Raw genomic sequence first — 18,792 nt, forward strand, 5'->3', positions numbered from 1 at the left:
GGGCCACTGTATGGTGACCTGCTAGCACTGTCCTCCCCTCCCCCCTTTCCCACCACCACTGCAGGACCCAGACAGGAGGGAGGAAGGGGACCGAGGCCACAGTGCCCACTTAGTACCTTCGCTGCAGGCCTTCCCCAATCCACCCAGGAGTCAAGTATCCCAATAGTGTGCCAGGCTCCTGGGACACATCTCTGAATAAGCTGATGCAGGTCACTGTAGAGGAACCCCCGGGCAGTGCACTGTTGGGTGCTTGGTAATCTGCCTGGGCTCCCAAGTGCCAACCATTATTCCTTGTGTACACTCAGGTGTCCCACACCTCGTATAGACTGGAGTACTCTGCACACCGCCTGGCTTCCAGGTTTCCACAACCCCCATACCTGCTGTTGTCAGTCTTCTCTGGCGGGGTCTCTTGGCCCTGTGTCCAGAGACTTGAAACACAGAGGGGCACAAGACAGGACATGTCTCACTGCTGTCTTGGGGCCACTGGGCAGTGGGGTCACCAAGAGTGAGTGGAAAGGGGGCCAAGGATGGCAGGAATTTGGAGTGATTTCTCAAGCTCTGTAACTTCCTTTTCTGGTTGTTTTGGAAACCCCACCACTTCCCTAAAGTGACCGCCAGCCACACCCACAGGAGAAGCCTTTTGAGCTGCACATCTGGGATATGGTCATTAACATAATAATACTAATGCTTGAGCCAGCTCTTACTATGTTCCAGGCATTGGGCTAGGCCTCCCAAGAACCTTCTAGATCAGGAAGAGTCTATAGAGAAGGCACCAAGGCAGAAGAGCCAGCCTTGTGGCTAGCCGAGTTCACACAGCAGGGCCCTTCCTGTGTGTCCCTCTCTAAAGGGAACTTGTGTCAGTGTTTGCAATAATGGAAAGCCTCTGTCCACCCAGACCTCAGAGGGTGCTTCCCCATTTCAGAGATGAAAAAACAGGGGCTGTGGCTTCCTTCACCTGACCCGGATTGTGCAAAATTTCCCAGTAGGCCCGGGTCCCACTCTGCCCCATCAAACACTGGTCAGTAGTAATGGAAACCCTCACCAGGCCCCCCCAAGGCTGGCCAGTAGTAATGGGAGCCGATGCTGGGAGGGGTGGGGTGCTTTAAGGCATCCGGAAGGTTCCTAGAGGCCGTTTGGCTTGGGCTGAGTCCAAAGGCGGAGTAGGAATAAGCCAGGCTCGGTGGGGAGAGGGAAGGGCCAGCACCAAGGACAATGGCTGGTGTGAGGATGGGGGTGGGGGGTGGGGGGTGGGTGGATGCTAGGCAGGCTAGTTTGGGCTGGGCTGAGGAAGAGGGTTCTGCCTCAGAGGGTCTCAAGGGTAACCTCTCCCAACACTCGTATTTGTTTCTTTGTATTTTCTTAAATGTGACTTGTGATTCCTGTTTTATTTAAGCCTCAGACCCCTAAAACCTAGATGTACCCTCTTCGGAGGGTTGAATGATGGGGGATATCAGGGTGGGTGGGTTAGGTGGTGGAAGAAGGCAGCCTGGGCCATGGAGGGTAGAGCCAGGTAGGCTGCCTGGCTAGAGCTGGACTCATTCAGACAGGGTGGGGGGTCCTGGATTTTAAGTGCAGTCTCTAGCGCAGCTCTCAGGTGAAGCGGGTACTCCTTGGAGTCCTGCCCCCAGCTCACATGCAAGTTGGCCTCAACTGTGCTTGACGGGTGAGAGGGTGAACAGAGATTGCCCAGCACCCAAAAGGGGAAGTGGCCAGGAGCCTGGGTGACAGGGGTGGCAGGGAAGGACCAAGGCTCCCTGTGGAGGCGGGTGTCTTGGGCTATTCAGAAGTCATCTTGTCCATACCCCCAGCCCCAGGCCTCTAGCCAGCGCGCACAGGGCAAGTCCAGCCCCTCCTTACCTATTCCTCTCCAGGGGCCAGTGTCTGGAATTGCCAACTTGGCTCCCTCCTGGTGGGAGTGGTTTTGGGTGACCAAGTGTGGGAGGAAGCCCTTCTTCCTGCAGGCCTGCTAGGTGCCAGGCACACGGTCCAGCAGGGGACAAGACTTTGGAGTAGACCGTGAACTTCTCACCAGGGTGGTTAGCAGAGGGACAGCCCCCTCACCCCCCACCAGCTAGGAGGAGCTACAGAGGGGCAGAGGCAGTGCCAGCTTGCGGTGGGTGGGGTCTGGCATTTGCACAAAGGGGCTTGATGAATTCTCACAAGGCCTCTAGGAAACAGGTGCTTTCGTTGTCTGCGGTTTTTACTCAGGGAATCTGGGGCACCGGCCGGGTAACCTGCAGCGAGGACATGAGGGGCAGAGTGTGGCCCTAGCTCCAGGAAGGCTTTGACTGGACTCCAGGAGTGGGGACTGGGGGAGATGGAGCACTAGGAAGAGGAGGGCCCCTGCCTGGACAGCACACCCCTCAGGGCAGCCCGCGGGGCTTGTGGGGCCACGTTGAGGATCAGGCACCGTGGGGGGTGGCAGAAACCCCCAGTATCCATCTGGGACACAACACTGGGCATGGTGGGGACAGAACCCTAGAAGTCACTGAGAGGCCCCAGCTCAGTCCAGCCTCCCAAGGGCTCCGAGTGGAGCTTGGACAGCACACTTGCAACAGGTGCCCACAAGGGCAGGGCCATGACTAGGACAGGAGGGGTGGAAGTCTCAGGGGAGACTGGAGGAAGGGGAGGGAGCACGGCCAGCACCCTGGAAGGGGACGCATGGCAAAGAGCGAGAAGTCACTTTCCGAGGGCTGTCCAGGCAGCAGAGGTTAAGTGCTAAAGGGTCCTGCTCGGTCCGTGCAAGCTTGAGTTTTGTGCCTGAAGGTTGAAAACGAACACAGTCCACCCTGGTTGTGCAGGTGTCCCTTCATTTCTGCACAGCGAGCTGGCCACTTTCTAGATGCCCCTACTGGTACCTGTTTCCAGTGGCTGCTTTGCTGAGAAAGTGGGACAGTGATCTCAGAGCCAGCAGAGCTAGCTGCACCATGCAGGGGCAGGTCAGGGAGCAGGGGACATGCCGGGTGCCAGGCTGGGGCACTGAAGGACAGAGGGAACACGTGGGCATCTGTGGGCTACCAGTCCTTGCTGAGGTTCCATTGTACCCCATCCCAGGGTGTACCTCTGTGCAGGATAACCACCTGCTTTCTGCTGATGGGGTCATCAGCCCCAGGAGCACCTCAGATGCTCCCTGGCATTTTGTAAGACAGCCGGCAGGGTCTTTCAGGGAGCAGTGGGGGAGGAGGTTGAAGCCAGGCAAACCTAGCATTCAGGCTGCCAGTCCCTGGCGAGACGGCACCCCTGGTCCTGGCAAACGCACGGGAGAAATGCACCCCCCCCCCCCCCGCCCCCGCCGCTCTGTCTTGCTGGTAATTGGAGAAGAGAGCCTCGGGCGGGAGTACTTCCCATGGAGAGCAGTCTTCACTTATTTATGAAAAAGTACCAGCATTTAACCCAAGAAAAGTACCGAGTCACCTTTTATAACCTTGTAGAATGAGGAAGGGACGGGGCCCTGGTGGAGGTCCTTCAGGGGTATGCCCGTTCCGAGTGGTTTCTCACACTTTGGGGGAGATATTCAGTTTTTCTTACAAGATGCCGCTCTTTTTATCCAGATGGAGATAAAAACCTCAGTCAGAAGGAAAGCATGTGTCTGGAGTAACGTCCTAGATCTTACAGAGGGAGGAGGAGGTAAGGGCCTCAGGCCCCGAAGATGAGAGACACTGGCAGGACGGCGCCTGGGGACGCTCCTCGCGCGCTGGGCAGTGGCCTGAGAGGTGGGGGAAGGGCGGCTGGGCCCCGACGGTGGCAGAACTGCTGGGGCGCTGCTACTGTGTGGGGCCGGCCGAGGACCCGACCCTCCTTTCAGGGACTCTTGGCGATAGGGACAAAAGGCATGGCAGAAAAGCAGGCAGCCATGCCACTGCCCACACGACCACATCCAGCCGACGTCACCGAGTAGGGCGGCCAGGGGAAGGCGGCTGTGTCACGAGCCCAAACAGCCTGGCAAATAAGCAGCCACACCCAAATCCCTCATGTCAAACCGCTTTATTACATCTTAAATAACAGTACAGTTTAATATAGTATCTATCTCGCATCCAGCCTCCTTGCAATACACTGACTTTAAAATTAAATACAGTGAGGGCACGGGGTGCAGAGAGCTCCTACAGAGGTGTGGATGGGAGGGAAGGAGGGCTCGTGTTTCTTCTCCCTGCCAGCCCCTGGCCTACTGCACGGCACAGCGCAGTTCTGTACAGGATGCTGCGGAAACAGGACGGAGAGAAGCCCCGGCTGCTGCTGTGGAGCGGGCTCGGGTGCAGGGAGGCAGCCCACGGCGCCGCTGTCCCCCGGCCTCCAGCGGGACCGGGGAGGCGTGGGTGTTACACGACGACCCGCCTCAGATGCAGAAGGCTGGTCCCACGGCAGAGACAGGCCAAGAGGAGTTGGCAGAGGAAGGCCGGGTCTCTACCCCCTGCTCCCCCAGCCCCCGAGTTCAACGGCAATCCTTTGCAACAGGGCTTTTTTTTTTTTTTTTTTTTAAAAGAAAGAAAGCAAACAGTGACTCATCCTGCCACCCAAGCGCGAGGGGCTGCTCGCTGTACTGCTTCCGGTGCACAGAATGGCAGCAAGAAGTGGACAGAGCCGCGATGGTTACAACTTGAAAGAGGTTATTTCTTAAAAGAAAAAGAACATCTAAGGACTGAGTCCTGGATGCACTTTTGAGCATTTCTACAGCATGCGATTCTAAGAGTAAACCCACCCAATATGGCAAACGATCAAATTTTTTAAAATTTAACTTAGAAAGTTTGAGATCATTATTTTCAAAACATTGATTTGTACATGGTTTCATACACAAATAATTGACTGACTATCCAAGCACGGGACGGGCGCCTCTCTTGAAAACAGAGGTTCCTGACGGCTGGGGGCGGGGCACAGGGTAGCGTTAGGCTATTATCATGGACTTCCTTCCCTCCAACTTCACAAGGAAACCCGCTGTGACATTAAGAACTGAACCGAGAAGGCAGGGAGGATGGGCGGGGAGGAACAGGTGCCTAACTGGAGTAGACTTCATCACGCGTTCAAGACCATCCACGGCGTGTGCTTGCTTCCTTTCCTGATTAGCGTCTGTCTTCCTTTCTAGGCCGTGTTTGTGCGTAACAATTACGTGACACAGGACAAAAAATAAAAAACTGAGGGGCTCGGTTTACGTCATTAACAATTTCAGAGAGGCTGCACCAGACCCTCTTTCTCTGTTGAACTACTGAACGTAAAGGAATATATTTTAAGAAGGAAATATGGATGTTTGCAAAATCCTGTTACAAACACAACCTGAAGTTTAGAACCAGTTACGAGATAAAATCCTCCACTTGTTTTGCGTGAACAGCACAAAACAGGGTCACTGACCTGAAATTCAAATGAACTAGTGAAAAGGTGTGTCTGTCTCACAATTACACTCAAGTTTACCTTCTGGTTAACATGTTTATTATGGTATTTCCTTTTAAATTCATTCCAGACAAAAAAGAACAAAGACGATGGTCCCGGAAGGAATGCACAATTTTGTCTCAGTTTACAGCACAGAGGTTCTCTTAATGGGAATTGTGCTCTTGGTTTCAGCAATAAGTGAAGGAAAAGGCCTTGCCCTTTTGAAGTTCTGAGGGGGTGCAGGGCGTCCACGTTAGTAGGGGTGGAGAGGAAATGCTATCACTGTAACGCTTCAAGGTTGGAATGGTCTTCCAGTCGCCACGACGTCCACCTGCTGTTTTAAACAGAGTTTAAAGCAATACAAACAGAGAACACCCACACTCACTGCTCCTGCTCTCCCCACCGTCCCGCCCGTCTGCCCTAAGGACACGTCACCTCAGGTGGATGTAACGCTCACCTGAGCACAGTTCCAGATCAGCTCTACATCGAATTAATCTAGCAACGGTGACATCCTATGTGCCGTGTGAAATACATACACAGACGTGCACGCAGGGAGGGCACCTTGGCTGCTGCATTACCTGTCGACGTTAGTTCCAGATCTTGAGGAAGCTGTCCCAGGACCCTGTCGCCACGGCCATCCCATCGTCAGTCACCCCCAGGCAGCTGACGCGGTTGTCATGCCCGGCCAAGACACCTGAGAGCAGATGACAGCCCAGTCACTCCAGGACCCAGAGGTGCCCCACCTGGGGGCGACGTGGCGATGCTATGCAGGGCTGGCTGGCAGGGCCACCCGCGGAAGCATACCCAGAACGCCAAGGCCCCTCCTCTGCGATGTCCCAATGGCAGGGAAGGACACTGGGAGGCAGAGAAACCACGCTGGTCCAAGGCGAGTACAGCTCACTATACTCCTCTCTTAAAAACAACATGGACCACACCTACAGCCACAGGGAAGTATTCATACACAACAAAGATGCACTGGAGCCCCTGGTAAGAAGTCTGTTTTTAAGACAGCCACGATGACAAGGAACATACACAATAAAAAGGTACAGACACACACAGTGAATAACTTAGGACCTTTGGCACCAACTCCTGAATGTATTCACTGTGGGAAGAAGCTTAAATAAAAAATGAAATACAGGGGGACCTGGGTGGCTCAGTCAGTTGAGCGTCCAACTCTCGATTTCAGCTCAGGTCATGATCTCATCACGTTCATGACATTCAGCCCCAGGTCAGGCTGTGCGCTGAGCATGGAGCCTGCTTGAGATTCTCTCTCTGCCCCTCCCCATCCCCTCTCAAAATAAATAAATAAATATAATAAAAAAGAAAAGAAAAGAAAGAAAGAAAAGAAATCTAAATCACAATAAAAAAAGCCAACCATTCCAATCTCAGGGCAATTAGAACCCAAGAGTGTAAGCCTGTGGGCCGTTCATCTGTTTGTAACCCCTGGAGCCTAGCACCGGGCACAAAACACAGAGAGCTGGACACTGAGGCAAGAGGGGCCAATGGGATGTCACACAGTGACTCCATGCTGACCCCACAGTGAGACAAGCCTCCTGTTGACATTCAGTCACCTGTGCTTAGATAATCATCAGCCAGGGGCACCTGGGTGGCTCAGTTAACCCTCCAACTTCGGTTCAGGTCATGGTCTCACAGTTTGGGCACTCGAGCCCCGCATCGGGCTCTGTGCTGACAGCTCGGAGCCTGGAGCCTGCTTCCGATTCTATGTCCCCCTCTCTCTGCCCCTCCCCCACTCGTGCTCTGTCTTTCTCTCTCAAAGAGAAACATTAAAAAAAAAAATTAGAAAAAAAAAAGGTAATTATCATCCAGAACATTCCACGTCTGATCGGAAGAATCTGATGGCTAATTTCAGAGAATCCGTGTCCATTTCCTATACTCCTTAGTGTCACAGCTGAGTAAAGAGACAGACTCAGCTGGATGGAACAGTGTCCTCTGCTGTGGCACCAGGACCAGAAAACTGTTGGGGCAGCGGGAGCAAGAGGTATGCAAGAGGGAGTGGGGGGCAGGAGGGGAATTCAGCCCAGGGTGGGTAAAGATCCATCAGAAAGTGGGATGTCAAGGTAAGACACCCCCAAGAAGACCCCAAGTCACGCTCCCTTCTTCCCCCTGCCAAGATTAACTGGGTTGAAAGATTCTGAAAATGTCAATTCAATTCAGCTGCCCGACTGTCCACGTTTAATACAGGATGTTTCTCACCTTTTGTACAATTTATGTTTTATTTCCTAATTTTTTTTTTAAGATTTTATTTTTAGGTAATCTTTACACCCAACATGGGGCTTGAACTCACAACCGCAAGATCAAGAGGCACACACTCTACTGACTGAGCCAGTCAGGCAACCCTGTACAACTTGTGTTTTAATGCCCTTTACAGCCACACACTTGCCTTTGATGTGTGAACTTGAGACTTTAGACCTGCCCAAGCCTGTGCCCCATAGATGACACGGTTCCACCACGTACAGCCGGTGGAGAGAGAAAGCAAGGTGAGGGCCTTGAAGACCCAGCAGCTGTCCGCCCACCATGGTGGTCTCCGTGCACCCCACACAGTGCGTGTAAGGAGATCTGGTGCCAGGGAAGCCAACGTGCTGGAGACCCTGAGCGCAGACACCCTGGCCTGTCCCCTGTCCTTCCACCGGCCACACCACAGGGCAGGCAGATATACTCGGGCACAGCATGTGCTTCTTACCAGCATCATGTGCGCAAACCCGAATATTCCAACCTCTGGGAGTCAGGTCCATCCTCAAAGGTGAGCCCTCAGTGCCTAGGAGGCCCAGGAGGCCCAGCGAGCACCCACCTGCCCTGTCGGCCTTGAGCGCGTCCCACACGTTGCAGTTGAAGTCGTCGTACCCTGCAAGGAGCAGGCGCCCACTCTTGGAGAAGGACACCGAGGTGATCCCACAGATGATGTTGTCATGGGAGTAAGTCATGAGCTCCTGGTCCGCACGGAGGTCGAACAGCCTGCAGGTAGCATCATCCGAGCCAGTGGCAAACGCATTGCCATTTGGAAAGAACTAGAAAGAGAAAGCAAGCCGAGAGAGTAGGCAAATGCACAGAGAGAAGTAGTGGAAATAGGACCGGCCCACAGCAGGGCTGCTGCCCGCACAGGAGGAAAGGGTCAGCAGGGGCCGGACTCTGGAGACACAGGGAAGCAGAGCGGCAGCTGCCTGGGCATCCGGAAGGGAGGGCGTCGGTACTGGGGCAGGCACAGCGGCCGTCTTCGCCAAAGAGTAGCCTTCCTTTCATGATCAACTGTTTCCCAAGGGGGCAGGAAGAGTGTGGTCACCCCTGAGCACCGCCAGCAGCTGGACTAGCCTCGTGGAGGAAAAGCGGGGGAGGAATGCCCAGCCCTGACCAACCAGATACCACCCTCCACATCTTCTTGCAACCCCCATCACATCAGGGTGACGTGGCAACGGGAAGGCTCCTTCAGCTGGCTGCGCCCCAACCATGGGGAGGAGGCTGAGCGTGTAAGGTTCCTGCTCAAGGTTCAGCCTCTGCCCCCCCTCCGCCCCCCACTCCTAAGAGACTGTGCTGACTGGGTCAACTACTGCCTTGTCTGTTTCCCAACTAGAGGGAAGCCCAGGACACCAATCGCTGGCTCGCCCCAGGGCCTGCACACTGTAGGCCCATCGCCAATGTCTGTGAGATAACAGTCAGCACAGAATCAGCCGGCCTCACAAGGACGACAGAGCACATCACATCTAAGCTTTCTACAGGAGTTTTTGTAAATTAGGTTATAGTTACACAGAGGAGACAACATCTACTCCTGAAAACATTTTAAAACTTAATGGTGTGTTCCACGGTATACAGAAAGCAATCTAACTCGCTAACAGCTGGCAAAGGACCCCAACCCACAGCTGAACCCCCAACTCACACAGATGGCATTGATGTCAGACTCGTGGCCGGTGAAAGTTTGCCGGCACATCCCTTCTCGCACATCCCAGAGTTTGGCTGAAGCATCACAAGCACCAGAGACAAACAGTCTGGTGTCAGGAGCGAGAGAGAGGCTCATAACATCCCCAGTGTGTCCAGTGAACGTGGTCGTCTGCTGGCCGGTCTCGATGTCCCACAGAGCACTGCAGCAGGAACACAAAACATGCAGTCACCTCACTTTGTCAGACAAGCAGTCATGTGACAAACTGTCCTTCAAACCACCCCAGGACCACAGTAAACCTCTGTGCTTTTACTGAAGACAAATCTAAATGTCATAATGTGGCTTTGTTTGGAAGGGAAACCAAGCACCCAAACAAAACACAGACGAGAATGTGGCCACAGGCTTTGGAGTAGTTGTTATCTCTACACCAACTCAAACACCAACAAAGGGGGAGCCAGTGACCTGTGCCCCATGTGGGCTGCAAGGAGCAGCAGGGGCTCCTGGCCAGTGCCCCACACGGGCACAGATCTGCTGCAGCCAGCTCGCTGCCCTCCGGGGTGCCACGGGCTAAGACACGGAGACGACACCAGGTCAACAAATGGCTCAGAGCAAGGCGCGGGTCCCACGGCCTTCCTCGGGAGACACAAACGGGAGAGTCCCTGAGTTTGGTGTCCCGTGGATGTCTGATGAGCAGCTATGTAAGGGGTACAAAGGTGAGACGTCGACTGTGCTGCGGGTGGAGCATGGGCCACTTCTGTGTTTCAAGCCCCAGGAAGCAGCAGCACCGAAAGCTGCTTGGTTCTGGCTCAGATGCAAATCCGGTTACACGATTTACACGTTGACTGTGCAGGGGGGGGTTCCTTGCTAGGGCCTAGAGGGACTACAGCAAGGAAGGAATCACGTTCAGGACTCCAGCTTTAAAAAAATATCTTCTAATAAAGAAATTCTTCCGCAAATGGACAGGCTACATTATAAGTCTTTTGTGAACCTATACGATTTATACAAAGAGGACGAGCTGGATAGGGGAGTCGGGACCCGGCATAGGGCATGCCGCCACATCGTGCCACAAAGCCCAGAAAAGCCCCTGACGACGGTTTAAGTCTAAAATGACTCCTATCTGATCATTTAATGTTCTAGAGGTTAAGTGGGCTTCTAACTGTAAGGTAGAAGCTCAAACCGAGGCAGGCTGAGACAGTGCACTTGACATGGGAAGCCCTGCTCCTCCTCAGTTCTGCTCAGAGTCCACAGTGACACGGCGCTCAGAGGGGACCCGCTCCCCAAAGGGATGCCAACAGTTGCCCAGACGGAGTGTGGCCAGGGGAAAGAAAAACAGGCATGTCACCTACAGCTGCGATGCCTATGAGTCAGTCCTTCGTTGTTCAAAATTAAACTCTGAACTTTAAAATCTATCAAGAGTACAAGGAATTTGCTCATCGCTCATGAATTTGTGTTTGACACCTCACGGCCACTTCAAATTAATAAAAGATGGCCTGATTAATGCCAAGAGTCTTATTTCCTACACGTCTAAGGTGAGCAGCATGAGAAGGGCGCACAGGTGCTCACCAGGTGGTGTCCCCAGAGCTGGTGACGATCTGATTGTCATCCAGGAAGCGGCAGCAGGACAGGTAACCTGGAAAACAAACCAGAAGATGGCCCTGATCTGCAAGCCCCCGCCCGCAGTTCTAAGGTCCTGTAAATAGAAAACACACTGGCAGAATGAACACACCTGGAAGTTCCACATCTAGGTGTAGACCAATGCTTGCCAGCCGCCCCCCGCCCCGCCCCACATGCAGTAACGAACAAACAAGGTGGCACAGCCCACAGGCCGGGAGGAGCGGATGCCAGCTCAGAGGAGAGGCCGAGAGCCCTCTGCCCCGCACCCTGGGAGGTGTCTTGCTGTCTCTCTTCCTCTGATCCGTATGTGGGGACAGGGGTTCCCTTTCCGCTCACACATCCACTCATCCCACAAGAACTTATGCTGGTGCCTGGAGGGCAGCCCTGTGGGCACCTGGAACATATCTGTGATCGGAGTGCTGTTTCTCTCCCTCCTGGGGTGTGAGCTCACATTCCAGGAGGGAGAGACAACGTATGTACATGTCAGGGAAGGAATGGGAAAGGGTGGTCTGCGAAGGCCTCCTGAATCCTCCGGGAAGGCACAGCCAGAGCTGGGATCAGGGCGCCAAGCGGGGCGGCGGGGTTCTCTACAGGATGCCAGCTAGAGTACGCAAGTTGGCGTGGAAATGGCTGGATGGCGCCTGAGCGTGTGGGAGGCGAGGCAGAGCTGCGGTGCCGACGCCGGGATGCTGGCAGTGGGGCACACTGAGATCCCCAACCTCGATCAGCTTTTGGTATGAGGAAAGGTAAAACAGAAAACCAGTTTTTCAGTACCTACACACTAGGATTTCTACTTAATTAGCTCTGTGGATCATGGTTTATAGTTCTGTTCTACTGTAAGTGACTCGGAGAATTAGAAGTGCAGGACACCGCCCTCCCCCTGCCCACCGTAAGGCGTGTGCCCAGTGGGCTGGTGGCCAGGATGGTGCCAGAGCCGCCCCGCCCCCTCCAGCCAGGCGGTCACACAGGTGTGCTCTTACAAGGACAGGGCACCCCTGCCAGTCCACGTGAGGGCCCTGGGTGACGCTGTGAAGATCGGTAAAATAAAAACAAATGCACAAAGAAGAAACCCATGGAACGGTTTTGGTATGGAAAGTATAAGAATACAGGGAAAACGAAGCATTTATCTGAGAGATGTTACCAAAATATTTGGAGAGGACAACTTTTGTAATGCTTATTTATATTTGAGAGAGACCGAGAGACAGAGACAGGGTACGAGTGGGGAGAGGCAGAGAGATGGAGACAGAATCTGAAGCAGGCCCCAGGCTCCAGGCTTGGAGCCTCGCGAGCCGTCGGCAGAGCCCAACGCGGGGCTCGAACTCACGAGCAGTGAGATCATGGCCTGAGCCTAAGTCGGACATTTAACCAACTGAGCCACCCAGGCGCCCCTGGATGACAATTTTTAAATATCAGCTATGTGCCTAGAAAAGGATGTGTAGGGGCACCTGAGTGGCTCAGTCAGTTAAGTGACTGACTCTTGCTTTTGGCTCAGGTAATGATCTCATCACGGTCATGAGATCGAGCCCCAAGTCAGGCTCCGTGTTGAGCACAGAGCCTGCTTGGGATTCTCTTTCTCTCTCCCCCTCTCTCCCTCTCAAAATAAACATTAAAACAAAGACAAGAAAAGAATGTGTGGTCAAGCACTTCTCGAAGGCCAAGTCATGTCTGTCCAGAGGGACACTAGGGACCCCACAGGTGATCAATGCCCAGCTAGGAGAGGAGCAGCCTGTGTGGAAAGATCACCTGATAACAAATCCACACTGTGCATGTGACCCTTGGTCCCCAGCTGCTCAGCGCACCCCCAGGTCCCGTCCCTCATACTGCTGAGGCTCTGCCCAAGTTCCTCTCCAAGAACAGCATCTGCTTCCTGGCTACTCTGCCATCGCTCAAGTCAATTCAAATGTCCCTCCCTTCCGAAAGCCAGCCCTGGGCGTGCGACACCGTCCTGTGAGGTGGCCCTCATGCTGCACCATCACAGCCTCAGCCTGTCTGACTTGGGAGCACAAGGAGGTCAGGAGAGAAGAGCCGTGGAGACTCGGCACCAGCAGTGTCCCGTGCAGGGCCAGGCAGGGCACTCCTAGGTCAAAGACCCAAAGAAACATGACCTCCAAGACGGCCTCTGTCCACCTCGTGTACCACACAGGTTGTGGTCCAGCCAGGTGGAACCCATGAGCTCCCCCCACCCCACCAAGAACCAGAGACGGCATGTCGCGTCAGCTGGCAAAGTGCTGGGGACTCTTCAGGGCCTCCGATGATCAGCAAGCAGCAGTTATTAGGAGCCAGGAAGGCTGTGGGAAATGATCCCACTTACAAAACAACAGGTGGCACCAGGAAGTCACAGAAGGTCTTAAGACTAAGACCGATGCCGTGAGGAGGAGGGCAGGGTGGTCCTGAGAGGCTGTGGCAGCACAGCCGGGCTCAGAGTGGGGCAGGGGCAGTGCCGGGGACGACGGTCTCCCACATTCGTTTCCTAACTTTCCGTAGTCTGAGCTTTCAAAACACATACACAAATATTACTTTTAATTAAACAAAGTCAGGGCTTCCTGCTCACAATCTGATAACTCATTTCTGTGGTCCGCTTTGTATTTGTACATCGAGAGGAAGAAACAATAACCAGGTAGATGTTGTTTTTTATGAATTTTTTTTTCCTCCACAAAGAAAAATCGGACCGAGGCTAACAAGCTTCAACAGCACCGTGATGGGGCCCGTCCAGCACAAAGCCCGCATCCCAAGGCCTGTGAGCGTGGAAGGGAAGCCTGCAGGAGGGCCCAACGAACGGCACTCCGTGAACGCCGACACCAGGACGGTCTCACAGGAGCCATCTGGCTGGGCACAGTCAGGCTTCAGAACGTGGGCTCGCAAATCAGAAACAAGCAACTCAATCCTCACACGGTGGCTAACTGGCACCGCGTTCTCCGATGAGCTGCCGTCCCCCCCCTGTGGACTGAGGATGGTGCCAGAGAACTGCCAGGGGGACAGAGCCGCCGGTGCACTAAGTCCCGAACGACCAGTGGCAGTTACCATCTTTAAAACTGAAGAATGAATAAATTCCCTGGGAGGGCTGTTTGTGTACACATGTGTGTGTGTCGGGGGGGACGGAGTCACCTCAGGTAGAGATGAATCCCATTGTGTGTGTGTGTGTGTGTGTGTGTGTGTGTGTGTGTGTGTGGTAGAGGGCGGGGGGGCTACCTCGGGCGAACATGGCCCCCACCAGGTGTGGCCGTATGCTACACAGTGGCCGGCCAGTGGTGCTGCTGGCTCTTGAGAGCCTTACAGAGGGGCTGGGAAAACAGACCCCGGGAAAACACACATGGGTGCCAGATCGGGAGGTGCAAAGGCACAAGAGTGTTCCTTTACGCCTCATGGAGACCACGGATAACAGTGTCAGGACATGCTGGGGGACAGCCCAGTGCAGGGACAAGGGTGCCACACAGTCCAGAGAGAGGAGGCTTGACATGAGACAGTGCAGAGAACAGGTCCCTGGGTCAAGGACCATGGGGGACACCAGGGTGTGCTGTCGGCTGAGGCCTGGAGGACAGAGGCAGGACACGCCGACGGAGTGCGCTGCCTGGCTGGGAATCTGTTGCCAGAGGAGCAGAGACGCCTACTTCTGCATCTGGAGAAGGTGCCGACCCAGAGAGAGCAAAACCGAGACTACCAACGTGCATAGAAAAGTGACTCATGTGGCCCCCGAGACCAGAGGGCCTGGCTAGCTAATTTATCCCAAGAAAATGGCTATAGGCTTGAGGGGTCATTCACCTGCAAGAATGTTCACACTACTGACAAACCGGAAACTGCCCAGACATCCAGCAACAGACACATCAGCACGCACTGAACTCTCTCAACTCTTTAGAATAGTTCTGGGTGAGATTGTAGGTTAAAAACACAAAAGAAGAGGGGCAACTGGGTGGCTCAGCCTCTTAGGCATCCGACTTCGGGTCAGGTCATGATCTCACGGTTCGTGAGTTCAAGCCCCACGTCGGGCTCAGCGCTGACAGCTCGGAGCCTGGAGTGTGCTTTGGATTCTGTGTCTCCCTCTCTCTCTGCCCCTCCCCTGCTCGTGCTCGGTCTCTCTGCCCCTCAAAAATAAACATTTAAGGAAAACACACAAAGGAAGAAGTTCAAAGTACTTCCCCGAATTTCTACAACGAGCACATGTTGGTGGTGTAGCCGAGCCCACCCCTAGAGAGCACTGGGCCCTGCTGGGCACTATGGCTAAGTCAAAGTTGGGAGCTGGAGACACAAAGCCCACCCCAGGCACCCACGCAGCACCAGCTGCGGCTTCCACTCTGGGAGGGACCACGTTCCAGCCCGGACCTGGATGAAGAGCTGCCTGCCCCATGCTGAGGGACGCACCGCAGCCAGGCAGCAGAGACAAGAGTGAGAGCACAATGTTCAAGAAGTCTGCTAAGAAGGAAAGAAGGCCTATGAAGTAACTCGAAGCTGTGGAAGTGAGGAAATGCCAAAGAAGGGTTTTGTTAAGAGTCAGGAGGGTTGACGACACCCAACGGGAGGCCAACGTGAAAGGCGAATGCCAGAGCTGGGGATCCGATGAAGACAAAGCAGACTTGAAACTCCTTCAGATGCACCCACAAGGCTGCGTGGCCTCGCCCTCTCGGGTCTTAGGGTTTTCAGTAGAGCCTGCCATTATCCTTCCAGGACGGTCTAAGGTCTGGATCTAGGCAATCAATCCAAAGGCTAGATGGGGCGGGTGCGGAATCCATTGTGGCCAATGGCAGGCCTGGCCACGACCTGTGGCTCTCTCTCTCTCTGCCGTGGCTGCTAAGCAGGCAAGATGGAAAGGAGGTCCAAGGAGCCATCCGGAGGGAAGCTAAGGGGCGGCGCATGCCCACTGTGCGGACAGCACTGTGAGCCCCTGTGCCCAGTAGGCGCCCCAGGTCAGGCGGCCTGACCACCACCCCCCCACCTCCTGCCCGTACGGTCCATGCGATTCGTGAGTGAGCAGTGGGACCTGTGCTTCCCAGACTGTGACAAACACGCAAGAAGCCTAGGGCCCATGTCACATTTAACCTGCCAATGAAAAGGGTACCAAAGAGCAGCCCCATTATGACTCCTTCTGCAGAATTAGGGGGAAACATCTCCATCCCCGGCCCCCAATATCCAAGTTCACTAGACAATGGGTCTGGTCCGCTGTGCTTTCACACGAACAGAAAATACCCTGCCTCAGACTATATGAACAGATCATCCCTAGAAAACGAAGCTTCAGCTACCACAGCTGGTTTGGCAGGAAGGAAAGGCAGTCGCTGAGCAACCACACCAGGCTGTGCCCAGGACGTCTCTGGCTAAACTCCTGACCCAAATGTTTATGCATGTGTGGCCATCTTGACCAGAACGACCTTGGGAAGGGAAGAGTGTCCACACTGCAATGAGAGGTTTATGAAGGAAGGAACCTCGCAAAGCCGGCGTCGCAGCTTTCCTAGCAGCATGCAGGGACCTGCTCCAAGAACAGTCTGTGACACCAGGCCTGACACTGTCATCAGATGGGAGTCTTTAGGGGAAATCCCTCATTTCTCACGTTATTATTCCCACCAAAACAGCACTTGCAAAGTTATATTCTGCATGTCATACATTTATAACAATGATAATAAGTGCCCCACCTCAATCACTGTGAATTCAGTCCAGTGGCCGTTTCCAAAGGGCGTCTTGACTCTGCAAGAGCGAATACCATCTGAGGTTTCCCGTCTGCGGTACTGGCAAAGGGTTTACAAACCCTGGGTAACTGACTCCAGAGACAGAAACTTGTTTGTTCCGCGTGGGCCGTTATATTTCACGGAAACAACAGCGGCACACAACTGATTCCCAAGAGCCTTACCCCTGAAGGTGAGCGAACTGAGCCCCCTTGGACTCTCAGACATGACGAAGGCAAGACTGACTGGTATGACTGCTGACAACAGCGCTCACGGGTGTGTTTTGTGCAACCGAGTTTCTAAAATTCCACAAGAAAATGTCCCAACCGTGGCTTAACCAAGAGTTCTCAACCTCACGCCCAGGCCAGAGAAAGGCATCGTAAGTAATAAACACCACACTGATTACACAGACACTCAGGTCAAAGACAAGACAAAGACAGCGAACACTCAAGTGTGTTGAATCCACTAATGGTTCACACCTTTACCCTCTCACTAAAACAAGACTATTTAAAAATGTTTTTAAGCTCATTCATTTAAAAAAGGTTTTTTTCTGTTTGTTTATTTTTGAGAGCAAGAGAGACAGAGCATGAGCAGGGGAGGGGCAGAGAGAGAAAGGGAGACACAGAATCCAAAGCAGGCTCCAGGCTCTGAGCTGTCAGCACAGAGCCCAACTCAGGGCTCGAACTCATGGACTGTGAAATCATGACCTGATCCGAAGCTGGACACTTAAACCAACTGAGCCATCCAGGCGCCCTAAGTTTATTCATTTTTGAGAGACAGACAGACAGAGAGAGAGAGAGAGAGAGAGAGAGAGAGAGAGAGAGGCAAGGCATGAGTAGTGTGGGGCAGAGAGAGAGGCAGGGAGACACAGAATCTAAAGCAGGCTCCAGGCTCTGAGCTGTCAGCACAGAGCCCAATGAGGGGCCAGAATCCACGAACTGTGAGATCATGACCTGAGCCAAAGTCGGATACCTAACCGACTGAGGCACCCAGATGCCCCAAACAAGACTATTTTAAGCTCATCAGATTTTAACTATATTGACTTGAAGCCAAAAATGATATATCATGTCTGAAGAAAGTTACGCATATTCTTAAGCAGCCAAATGCTTTTAAGAAACTACTCAACTCCCAGGAAGTAAAATTTCATGACATATGAAGGAAACAAAAACTTTTAAGTATTTCCTCTAATCCAAATTTTGTTTTTTGTTTCAACAAACATAGTGTTAAAATATCTAAATCCTTAATTATAAATGGAAGTCAATACCCTGAATCTGATTATAAATCAGAGACTGATAAACAGTAAGAATATATTTTTTTTAAGGTTTATTTATTTTTGAGTGAGAGAGAGAGAGAGAGAGGGAGAGAGAGAGAGAGAGAGAGAATATATCCCAAGCAGGCTCCGCACTGTCAGCCCAGAGCCTGACATGGGACTCGAACTCACGAACCAAGAGATCATGACCTGAGCTGAAACCAAGACTCGGACACTTAACTGACTGAGTCCCCCAGGTGCTCCAAGGATATATGTTTTTAAGTGTTGGCAGTTCATCAATGCTATAAACCAAGTGACTTCTGAAGTGTGCTCACTGGACAATCACACGGCTCACGAGGACCACACAGGTGGCCTATGTGGCTTCCAGCCATGGGGCAGCAGTTCTGGCCACAGGAGCAACTCAACTCCCCCACAGAAAACAACGATGAGCTCCGGACAAAAAAGAGACGGGGTGCCTGGTGGGTTCAGTCAGTGGAGCGGGCGGCTCTTGATCTCAGGGTTGTGAGTTCAAGCCCCACACTGGGTGTGGAGATTGCTTAAAAATAAAACCTTTACAACAAACAAACAAACAAACAACTAAAGGCACAGGAAACAGAAGCAGACAGAATGAAGAGGAGCCTACACTTGGAAGAAAAGAAAGGCGCTGATGGAGCCTGTTTCTAAGGCAGGCCCCCATCTATGACACCACGTGGGTGAGATCCGTGTCCAACCTTCTTCAATAGCCAGTGGACAGATCTGTGGGCAACCATAGCAGGAAAGTGAAAGAAGAAAACCTAGAAAGGAGAAAGCCACAGAAGAGGAGCCCTCAATCACGCATCGAAGTGCCCAAGGCTTCTATCCGAACCACACGGGCAAAGAGCAGGCTCCACACGGCCTGGCTGATGGGAAAAGGACAGACGAGGCTCCTGCTGCTGCCTGACAGGACACAAGAGTACAGAGGCCCTACAGCACAGCACTTCACGACGTCCAGGATACAATTCAAAATTACTAGACATACTAATAAATAGGAAAAC

The 18,792-nt window shown here is 53.2% G+C and overlaps 2 protein-coding genes across 3 annotated transcripts in view; both read right to left on the reverse strand.

Moving 5' to 3' along the window:
* Positions 1-538, reverse strand: part of NADK (NAD kinase) — a 31,529-nt gene extending 30,991 nt beyond the window's left edge. The window contains exon 1 of the mRNA XM_015543161.2: positions 378-538. Within this exon, the coding sequence (XP_015398647.2) occupies positions 378-460 (83 nt within the window). The 5' untranslated portion in view covers positions 461-538. The remainder of the gene's footprint in view (positions 1-377) is intronic.
* A 4,857-nt stretch (positions 539-5,395) lies between these two features.
* The window catches only part of GNB1 (G protein subunit beta 1), an 86,592-nt gene continuing 73,195 nt past the window's right edge, over positions 5,396-18,792 (reverse strand). For both annotated transcript variants that reach the window (XM_042994946.1, XM_042994945.1), the window contains 5 exons: positions 10,811-10,877; positions 9,248-9,449; positions 8,168-8,384; positions 5,937-6,052; positions 5,396-5,692 (listed from right to left, as the gene is read on the reverse strand). In XM_042994946.1, the coding sequence (XP_042850880.1) occupies positions 5,946-6,052; positions 8,168-8,384; positions 9,248-9,449; positions 10,811-10,877 (593 nt within the window). In that variant the 3' untranslated portion in view covers positions 5,396-5,692; positions 5,937-5,945. The remainder of the gene's footprint in view (positions 5,693-5,936; positions 6,053-8,167; positions 8,385-9,247; positions 9,450-10,810; positions 10,878-18,792) is intronic.

The sequence above is a fragment of the Panthera tigris genome, chromosome C1 (assembly GCF_018350195.1).
Source record: "Panthera tigris isolate Pti1 chromosome C1, P.tigris_Pti1_mat1.1, whole genome shotgun sequence".
Taxonomy (NCBI): Eukaryota; Metazoa; Chordata; class Mammalia; order Carnivora; family Felidae; genus Panthera; species Panthera tigris.